The sequence below is a fragment of the Rosa chinensis genome, chromosome 1, assembly GCF_002994745.2.
Source record: "Rosa chinensis cultivar Old Blush chromosome 1, RchiOBHm-V2, whole genome shotgun sequence".
In the NCBI taxonomy this organism is placed as follows: domain Eukaryota; kingdom Viridiplantae; phylum Streptophyta; class Magnoliopsida; order Rosales; family Rosaceae; genus Rosa; species Rosa chinensis.
The window spans coordinates 38168772-38179905 of record NC_037088.1 but is presented as its reverse complement, the minus strand read 5'-3'; the positions used below and the strand labels follow the sequence as shown (position 1 = coordinate 38179905).

The 11134-nt window shown below is 38.3% G+C and overlaps 2 protein-coding genes across 2 annotated transcripts; both read left to right on the top strand.

Moving 5' to 3' along the window:
* Positions 1–2489: 2489 nt before the first annotated feature.
* Positions 2490–3083, top strand: LOC112166361 (PRA1 family protein F2). Its single transcript, XM_024303191.1, has one exon. It carries the CDS (start codon positions 2490–2492, stop codon positions 3081–3083), a length of 594 nt encoding a protein of 197 aa, XP_024158959.1.
* A 1261-nt stretch (positions 3084–4344) lies between these two features.
* Positions 4345–7703, top strand: LOC112197598 (pentatricopeptide repeat-containing protein At1g02150). The gene is made up of 2 exons (XM_024338335.2): positions 4345–4831; positions 6075–7703. The coding sequence occupies exons 1-2, from the start codon at positions 4463–4465 to the stop codon at positions 7332–7334; spliced, it is 1629 nt and encodes a 542-aa protein (XP_024194103.1). The 5' UTR covers positions 4345–4462; the 3' UTR covers positions 7335–7703.
* Positions 7704–11134: the final 3431 nt, after the last annotated feature.

The following is an 11134-nucleotide window of genomic DNA, read 5'->3' as shown; positions in this document are numbered from 1 at the left end:
CCTGAGAAGCCTGGAGGAGGACCCTGTTTGCGTTGGGCCATAACAGAAAATTCGGTAGTTACCGAATGCCCCATAGCCTATTTCTCTGATTGCATCATTGAGAAATTCATGATTTTCGCAGGATTGGATTTTCAAGGGTTTCAAGATGGATATGAATGTTTTGGAAAAAAAAGGTAGGGTGATGGTGGTTTGAAATTCAGGATGGTTTGATTTCAACGGTGGTGGTACGCAGCGGTTTGTGGTATTCTTCGGGATTCAGGGTTCAGGATTCAAAGGATGCAGCGCAAGTTCAAAGGATTGAACTAGGCTTTGATACCAAGTAGAAAAGAATACTTCAATTCAGGGTTAATTCGATAAATCTATTCATCCCACAATGGGGATATATATATATATACAAATACAAAGGAGTAGTCTAACTCTAATAGGAAACAATCTTTCCATAATTACAGGATATTCTAATTAAATAAAATCCTAATTACATACAGATTTACAGCGATTCTACAATAGCGCTGGGAAAGCTTAGTGAGGGAGAGATGGTGTTTGTCTCCGATCTCAAACAGATTCCCAATGAATGAAAATGGCTTTGGTCCTGGTGGAAGCCTAGCTCTTGGAATTGCTTTGCTTCTTCTCGCAAGGAAATGCAAGGTTTGGATGGTGATCCAAGTAAAAGAAAGACATTATACAATTCAAGAAATCCATGTCTTTTATTTCATCCAATATATTTTTTTTTTTTTTTTGAACAAAGAAAATGCATTAAACAACCAAAAGAAGTACAAGCAGTGTTAGCAAACAGAGAAAAACAACGGACCACCAAAACTAAGGTGAGTCAGAAACAGCATCCTTACAAAGTAACATAGATAAGAAGGAAGGTGGGTGTGAAACCCAGTCAGCTGGACACATCCTTCTGCGTGCTAAACAGGCCAAATAGTCTGCAACCTGGTTAGCCTTCCTGCTGGACCAACTCCAGCTATAAGAAGGGAGAGCAACCGTTCTATCTCGAATGTGTTCTATCAGAGGCACCACTGTCCAGTCTGATGATGGCAAAGAATTCTTAATAAGATGAACAAGTTGAAGAGAATCGGATTCGAACTCGAAGGAACCCGCCAGACAATGTTGAGGAAGAAGCTTGTGAGCAAGAAAAACACCGGAGCAAAGGGCCAAAGCTTCTGCATATAGGGGGGAAGGGGCTGTCGTAGAGAAGTGAGTACCTCCGACAACTTGTCCCTTATAATTACGAGCAACGACCGCCACACCCACATCCAAAGAGGTCCAAGATGCATCACAATTAATCTTGATGTGGTGTGGCCGAGGTAGTGACCATTTTGGTTTAGGAGGGGGTCTGATATTCTTCAAATCTTTTCCATGCATCGAGTCCTTCTTCTCTGCAACCAAAATATACTCTGAGGAAGCATCAAAGGCTGTTGCAGCCACCAAAACTGTTCATCCAATATATTAACTAGGAAATCAAGGCATGTATCACCCATATATACAGACTTTTCATAGACAAAAACCTAAAAATTTATAATAGGTAGATCTGATTATACACCACTCAATACCCTGCCTCATCCCCTCAGACTTTTTTTTTTTGGTCATTTCCACTCAGCCTTATCCGCTCCAAGATAGCTATACAAAAAAACAAATCCTGAAAAAGTCTCAAAGACTCGAACTCATATCTCAATCAAAATCCACAAACTCACCTATCGTATATTGATCATTTCTTCATCTCAAATTCAAACATGAAACCCCCAGATTAAAAACCCCAACCTCTCTCAGTCTCAAAAAACCGTTGCATTTTTGGCCCCAGATGGAATTGGCCAGAAATCACCACAAGAAGGCTGTCAATTGTCATGGAGGTCCTTTCAAACTTTATTTTTACAAATTGGAATTGGTCAGAAGCTTGACTTGAAGTCTTTGCCACAACCCACAAATGCTCCCATATGGTATTGTCTGACGTGGGATACGGACAAAGAATCTGACTTTTCACTCAGTTTAAAGGTCATCTAAAACTATAAATGTTTGTGAGCCAAATTCTTGATAAATTATAGTTTTAACTTTTAATTTTATTCTTGATCGAAATACCAAATGAATTTTCGAAATGTAAACAGTTTATTTCGCTCTAAATTCAACGATCATTTATTTCGAACAAAAATGTAATGATAATTTTTCCCCTACTTTAAAGCATGTGATATTCTAAAATTTTCAATTATTAGTTCTATTCTTGAGTCTAGCCTACCGACTCTTTTTTGCTTCTTAGGGGTCATTTTTCTAGTCACAATTACCTGAAAAGAAATGTCAAGATGTAAGCCGTCACATTGCTCTAAAAGTCAAATTATACATGGTACTGATCTTCTCTACTTCCTCGAAGCATAACTCCAATTTGTTGTTATATGAACAAACAATTTCAACACAATTCTACAAACATATGGCCTGAGCTTCAACATAAACAAAATTCTTCTCAGCCTTCATAGCTTCCAATTCAAGACACCAATATGGCTAGCCATGGCACCGTGCAAAGACCATCCACCACCACCTCAACATCCCCAACTCTCCCAACAACTCATCCCCATGAACCGAAAGACTCAACACCAAGAGTGAGACTCGAATTCAGCCTCTGTTTTCCCTTCAACATCCCCAAGACCCCAGAAGCAGCCGCGGCCCGAATCATCAGAAACTTGAGTTACTACAGATTGTACTACACACTTTTCATATGGATCATACTCTTCATAACCCTCTTGCCGAAGCGTAAGCTCTCGTTGCTTTTCTTGATAGCAATGACTGCTCTGACCTGCTCGTTCCTTGCGGTGATGAGGTTAGTACCTGCTGATTCTGTTGTCCTGCAATACAAGATCATTGATAGGAGACTGGTCCTGGCTTTGCTGGTAATTGCGACCATGGTTGAGCTCATAGTCACACGTGCGGCCATACATCTCTTTGTGACTTTGGCTTGTGCGACTCCAGTGATTTTGGTGCATGCAGTTTTCAGGGTTAGAGATGATCTTTGTGTTGAAGAGAAGGCTTCTGCTGCTGGTGAATTGGTTCCACTCATAAAAAACACTGAACCCAAGTTATCAGATTCCGTGTGATTTTCGGTTTTTAGGTTGAGATCCAATTTCCATAGACGTGAATGATGGATAATTTGCTCGATCTTACAATTATAAAGCTAGTTGAATGAAATTTTCTTGTTTTGGTTGCTTTGAGAAGTCAATCTTAATTACAAGCTAATAAAAAATATGATTACAAACCTCGGTCAATTTTGGAATGTCAAGGACTTTGATCTACCGGGAACCTTTGTATGTTTTTTCTTTTTTGTTTGATCTCAAAAGGATATTAGTTAGTACAAGTTGGTGGCTTTCAATTTTAACCAGTGAGCAATGCATGATGAGATATAATATGTGCAACACCTTTACATTCCGGTGGAATGTGATTACCATCCATGGGGTCGTTACCAAGAGACAGAGCTTTGAACTCCTGAACAATAATGACACTGAAAAGCCCCAAATGATTTTTTATTTTTATTTTTTATTTTTCTTGAGGATGACTGATGACCAAGTGAAGATAAATAGAGCAAATAAATTTCCCTTTTTTTTTTTTTTTAAGAAAAACGAATATGATTTTTTAGTTGATAATACAATCATTTTGCCTAAAGAATAGGCCTGATTAAAGATGCTCTAACAAAATAATCTCTTACAGTCACATTGGAATCATAGAAAACGGGTGCGCATGGTTAAGAAAGTACATTATAGAGATGATCACTATCAAATTAAGTACCTCAGTCTGTGTGTCATTTTTTAAGCAACTTCGGAAGGAAAGCATTATCCATGGTGAATATGTAGGGTTCAATGCTATGTATTATTTTATATTTTATATTTCTTCTTAGGGTAGGGTTAAGAGCTTGTTATTTTATTTTTAATTTTTCAATGCTCACCATTACTTATTCTCACCCACTTATTTCTGATGCCAATGAAATTTGTTATACATCAAAATCTTACTGAAGATTCACTTATTTAGCAATCTTACCACAAAACGTATATTCTACTTACATCTTCTCATATGCCCATTCATGATTAATTCTTCAGCAAATTTCAGGCTTGAATTTCGGTAAATTTTTTTTTTTTTTTTTACTTCTATTAAAAATATGAACTTTTTATTACATCAACAATAACTAATTTTTCATAAAGTAAGCTTACAACCTCCTAGATATAAAAGAAAGATTTATCTACTCAAAAAAAAAAAAAAAAGTATCAATGAATTCAAATTCGGTATTTCTATCTGTAGTTTCTTTCTCACAAGCGTCACAATAGGAAGAAAAAAAAAAAGGTTGTTGATGTAATTTTGCAACAGCTTTATCCTCCAACGCAACCAATCTCTCCGGGGGGTTTTCAGTAAAGCCATTTCCCATTTTCCATTGTGACATTCAAGTCAGGCTAAACTCTCCCTTAAACCCCTCCCCGGCCGTTGAAAAATGCTTCTCCAAACCTCACCTCACCACCTCACCGCCTCTCTCTCTTCCTCCCTCTCCTACTCTCGTCCCCTCCCCTCCAAAATTCCATCTTTGACCCTCCCTCGTTCCGTAAATTACCACCGGCTCACCATCTCCTCCTCCTCCATATCCCAAGCCCACAACTATGGCACTGTCGACTACGAGAGGAGGCCCATCGTCAAATGGAACGCCATATACCGCAAGATATCGCTGCTGGCTGACGACCCGGAATCGAGCTCTTCGAGTGTTTTGAATCAGTGGGAGAAGGAGGGCAAGAAGCTTAGCAAGTGGGAGCTTTGTCGGGTTGTTAAGGAGTTGAGGAAGTACAAGCGCTATGCTAGAGCTCTTGAGGTAATTAAATCAAGTATTTTGTGGGTTTTGAATAGTGGGTGTGTCATGTTTTTTGCTTCAATTGCTTTGGTTGGAATGGTTTTGGTGTTGTGGGACTTTGATCACGTTGGGTTTTAATTTGTGTTTCTGAGTGTGCCTTGTTTGATGGGTATGTGCTGCTACAGTGTGTTTGAGTTGTATGAAGCTTTTGTTTCTCTTGTTCTGGTTGTTTTGGCAGAGTTAGCTAAAGAGTATTATGGGTTTCGGGTTTGGGTTCGGTATGTTTAGTACACTTGGAATGCCTTTGTAGGTTAGTGTATCAGTATCTCTTGGCCTGTAACCATGAGCTGCTATTCGAAGGCCTAAGTAAGAATTGGGAAGAATATGAATTCAGTTTAGGTGCTCCTACTGCAGATTTGCTTAAGAATTTTTGGATCAACTTATACTAGAATGCAGCTGTCTTAGCGTACAAACTTGCAAATTTGTAAGAATTTATGAAATTTGTTTTCATTAATGACTGATTCTTACAGCAGTGAACATAATCTGAACACTTTTGTGATTGTATTTATTATTTTTTTCCACCATGATTTTTAGCTTCACATGTCAAGCCCTCAGCTTTTCTAATACCTGATTTGAAGCTACTAGTTCAGAATGATACTATAACCTGGCAACCTGCTTACCATGTTGGATGCTTTGTAATCTAATTCTAATCCTATGAGGTTGACCTACTTCATGGATATTAATTGACTGGCAGGGTTGGCAAAAATTATCAAAACCGTGAAATGTGATTGTCTAAATATGTTTTAAAGTATCGTAGAAGGGAAATAACATTTTCATGATGTGCATAATTTTCATTGTTGAACTAGAGGAACAATGAGAAGGCAATGCAGCTTGTCAGCTGTTATAGATGCTGATGTTATGATTAACCTCTAGTGTAGATAACTCAATGCAGTTTCAACATGGGTTGGGCGTAGTAGACTTTTTAAGCGAGTTTGATTTAGAAGTTATGTGGAATGGAAACAAACATCATTACATAAGGCTAAAAATTAAAATCGCTTGTAAAGCCAACACTAAGGCTCCATGAAGGTCTGAGCTTCATGATTATGTGTTCCCTTGTTTTAATATGTGCCTACTGGTGTAATGCTCTTTAAATGGGTTTCAATTTCAAGGTCATCTTTCCGTTTTGGTATGACAGGTATCCATCATACCTTTCATCCCTTTATCACAGCATGTGTTATATTTGACCTTTCCATGCATTTCACAGGTGTATGATTGGATGATCAACAGAGCAGAGAGGTTTAGATTTTCCAGTAGTGATGCTGCAATTCAATTAGATCTAGTTGCTAAAGTTAGGGGAGTTTCTAGTGCGGAAAATTACTTCCTGAGTCTGCCAGATACTTTGAAGGACAGGAGAATATATGGGGCTCTGCTCAATGCCTACGTGCGGGCAAAAATGCAAGAAAAGGCAGAATCTTTGCTTGATAAAATGAGAAGTAAAGGTCATGCATTGCACTCGCTCCCATTTAATGTCATGATGACACTCTATATGAACCTCAAGGAGTATGAGAAAGTGGAATCCATTATTTCTGAAATGATGGAGAAAAACATTCAGCTAGATATATACTCGTACAATATCTGGTTATCATCTCGTGGATCTCAGGGATCTGCAGAACGAATGGAACAGGTATTTGAACAGATGAAGTTGGACAGAACCGTTAATCCCAACTGGACCACATTCAGCACAATGTCTACAATGTACATCAAGATGGGGCTGTTTGAAAAGGCTGAAGCTTGCCTGAAGAAGGTTGAGAGTAGAATCACAGGTCGGGATCGGATTCCTTACCATTATCTTTTAAGCCTTTATGGCAGTGTTGGTAACAAAGATGAAATTTATCGGGTATGGAATGTGTACAAATCAAGTTTTCCCAGTATTCCGAATTTGGGCTACCATGCTATTATCGCTTCTCTAATCAGAGTAGGTGATGTCGAAGGGGCAGAAAAGATGTTTGAGGAATGGCTGACTGTTAAGCCAACTTATGACCCTAGAATTGCCAATCTTTTCATTGTTTCTTACATAGAAGAAGGGGATTTTGATAGAGCCCAGAGTTTCTTTGACAACATGGTTGAAGCAGGAGGAAAACCTAATTCTAGTACATGGGAGGCCCTTGCTGAAGGGCATATAAAAGAGGAGAGAATTTCTGAGGCATTACCCTGCTGGAAAGAAGCTTTTTCTGCTGAGGGATCAAAGAGTTGGAGACCAAAGCCCATTAATGTGACTACCTTCCTTGAATTCTGTGAGCAAGAAGGTGATTTGAGAAGCAAAGAGGTATTTTTGGGATTGTTGAGGCAGTCAGGACATCTAAAAAATAAGTCATATGCACTACTTCTTGGCTTATCTGATGAAGATTCTAGTGATAATGAGCTATCATTAGAGAAAGATAGAACCGACGATAACCAGGACAGTGACGAGAAATCAGATGATGGGTCTGATATGCTTTTGAACCAATTGCAGAGTACCCTGTGATACTTTTTTCAAGGTGCAGGGAAAGATTTTTGCAGAAATGGCTCCTTTCAGGTTTCAGAAGGCTCCCTACCTTGCATGGTAGTGATGAGTGCCATATCCACGAACTGCCTGTAGTAGCTGAATATATTGCCAAGCGCTAGTAGCTGGATATCAGAATGGCATTCATGGCTCTGCTTTGCTCCGCATTGCCGGGTAACATCCTGGTAATTTGTGGGATTGTATGAAAATCTTTATGTAATTTTGATTAGCTTAAAGGATCACAATTTTCAGTTGTTTATGTTGACCTAACTTAAAAGAACGAAACATGAGTGATGGGAACATATATAAAAGCATAATAATTTCATCAATTTAACATTCTCCTTTCCAGTTTGTGTAACTTGTTGTGAATTCTGATCTATGAATGGCTTATTTTATTTATATATGCCAAAATTAGAACTCTTTTAAATTTAGACAATTCATTGTTTTCTGTTATGCAGTCAAAGTTATTTAGATAGTAAGAATGGAACATCATTTTGATATTTCTGCCGGTTGTTAGTGGGTGGAAAAATCGCTGAGTCTGTACCTAAAGACTGAGTATTTGCTTAGAGAAGGAGATAAGAACATTAGATTAGGGGAATGAAAGATTATCTGCTCCATCCCTCCACGAGAAAACCAACCCCAGAAAAAATGGAAATTAACGGCTCAAAATACAATCTTTCCACCAATAATGGTTTTTCTTGCTGAAAATTTGATTTTTTTTTGCCGATGCGGTGCCGAAAATTTGATTAGTTTTTTTTTTTTTTGATCAAAGAGAAATTTATTAACTCCAAAGAATGCATCAATATGGGGACAAATTGTTCTCTAACTTAGAACCCCCCACAGAGCTAGTAGACTACAAAGCATCAATTAAATCATGGAGCCAAGGAGGTCCTTCATCTTTGCAAAACATAGCTTGCACCAAAGACAAAGCAGATCTTGCCAATTTGTGCGCCACCAAGTTAGAGCGTTTCTTCACATTCTTCCAAGAGACCATGTCAAACTCTCTCATCATCAATCTAACTGCATCTAGTACTCCTCCAATATCACTAAGATCCCATCCAGAGACATTCAATCCATTAAGCACATTGAGAGCATCACCATAAACTGCCACGTTTCTCAATCCCAATTCTCTACAGTACTTTAACCCATGCCACAAAGCTAATGCCTCAATTGCAGCAGGTTTAATGGAAGCCGGCAGAGGAATAGATAAAGCACCCATCAACCGTCCTACATCACTCACAATCACTGCACCCATCCCAACACACTCCTTAACCACATCAACAGCACCATCAAAGAACAACTTGGTTTCTGCCCTACTTGCAACACCAACCTCCTGAACAGTAGCAGAACCCCCTACATGTTGTCCATCCTGCAAATTATTATGACCTGCCTTCACCCTAGCAAGCTCAGATTGCCACTCCACACTTCTTTGAACAATCTGGTCAGCCTTTAATGCCACCTTCTCATGCAGCTCCTCATTTCTACTCTTCCAAATCCACCAACTAATCAACCCAAACAACTCTTACTCACTTTGATTACCTACAGCAGCAACATGAAGCACAAGATCAATAAAAGAAAGTTCCTTCCAGTGTTTGACAAAACCTCTCAACCACGTACATTTCCACACCTTTTGGGCTTTAGAACACTCCCAAAGACTATGCAGCACCGTTTCAACTGACTTACCACACCTACCACAACCGTCATGAGAACAAATTTTGCGCTTAAACAGGCTCTCAACACAAGGAAGGAATGAATGGCAAGCTCTCCAAAGAAAGAGCTTGACTTTGTTAGGGACCCCTGGCCCCCAAATAATACTCCAGATATTTTTGGAGTTTAAATCACTATTCCCCCACTATACTCAGTTCTCACACCCACCTGCTTCAACTCCATCCCAAGCCAATACCCCGACTTCACCGTATAGTATCCATCCTCTGTATAATGCCAAATAGCCACATCCCCCCCCCCCCCCCCCCCACGTTCACAAAGAGGAATTGAGAGGATCTTGTCAATGTCCACCGAAAGAAAGTGCTCTTTAATAAATTCAATGTTCCACATACCTGGCCTTGCCATAAGCTGATTGACTGTGGTATTCCCATTCAAGAATCGTGACGTAATTACCCGGAAGGTCAGTGGCGAGGGCAGCCACTTATCCTCCCAAATTCTTGTCATTTCTCCATCCAATTCTCCGCCGGATCCCCGCACATAACAATTCCTTGCCCCACACCAAAACCATCCTTTATTTGGAAAATTTGATTAGTTAAGGTGGGTTTTATACTTAAAAAAAAAAAACAAAACAAAATTAAGAGATTAGAGCTGATATTTTTGAGACGGTAGAAAATTAATATTTTAGAATGGTTATTATTTTATCGATAAATAAATAATTTATTAATTTATTGATAATTGAATATTTTGAAAGAATTCTAAGTTTTTCGTACTTGAATTACATCACTTAAGAGTGTATTCAATATATATTTTTTAAGATTCTGTTTGAGTGTTTTTATTTATTTTATTATTATTATTTTGAATAATGAGGTTTGGAACCTAGTCAAGTTGAGAGACTCATTTCACGCCCATATTATTAACTTGTCGCATTGGGGGATGTAATACTAGGGCCAGTCCTGAGAATTCAGAGACTTAGTGTGAAAATTTGACCGAGACCTTATGTTCATTGCATAATGAATTTTTTTTTTAAATTGAATGGATATAATAAAATAAGGAGAGTGAAATTCAACTCCCCATTTTACAATCTACGCTTCGTGTTTTCTTTTTTAGTATATTAAGTTTTGTCTTTTTGTAGTGTGGATTGTATAACATGTGATGTTAAGCTATTAAAAGAGGAAACATAGAGTGTGAATAAAGTTAGGAATCAACTTATGTAATAAAGTTGATCCCCTAAGGTATTGAGTAGCGGTGTAGCATCAGATCCCAAAGATAGTAAGTCTCTTCCTTCTTATGAAGGAAGGTAAAATAAATGCTATGACAAGATCATTCAACAATGTAAAAATTATCTTCAATCTGCTAATCAAGATAACTAAGAAAGTTTCAAATAATGTTAAACACGAGACAAAGAAAAAGGTAAAAAAAGATGAAAAGAAAGATAAAAAAAAAAAACCAGGGAAGGGAAAGGGAGGAAAAAAAATTGAAAGGGATATAAAATACGGAGACTATGTGACTCGAACCCGTGACAAAGAAGAAGAAAACTCGAGCAGATTTTCAGCTTACCAACTGGACTATAGAGACTAGGAAGCCTTCGATTTTGGAAGGCCTTGTGCGGTGGCACCACTTATACATTCCTAGGGTCACCCTTGCATGATACCTAAACCTCGAGGGTTCATAGAAGTATTATACTTATTCTCATAGAGAACATCTTGTAAGACAGCAGAAGTCTCATCTAAAGACAGATCAATAGCATGATCTAAACTAGCAAAATATGCCAATCTATTTGCTACACTATTTGCTTGACGATGGATATGTTGAATTCTAATAAAATCAAAAGCTTGCAAATATCCTTTGCGGTCATCAAGAATTTCGACTACCGTCTAAGTTTATTCTCACATTGTTGGTTCAAGGCAGCAACAAATGTATGTTGAGGAATCACTTTCTAGCTCATTCTCTGTCCAGCCATGGTGAATAGCCAACAGAAACCCCCCTCTACATGTCTTGGCCTCACTATGAAAAGCCAAACACATATGGGGAATAAACTTGGACCAAGCCCATGGATTTTCAAAGATTTTGCATAATACATGGATTATATATACTAATTCCATATAGACTTTAACTAA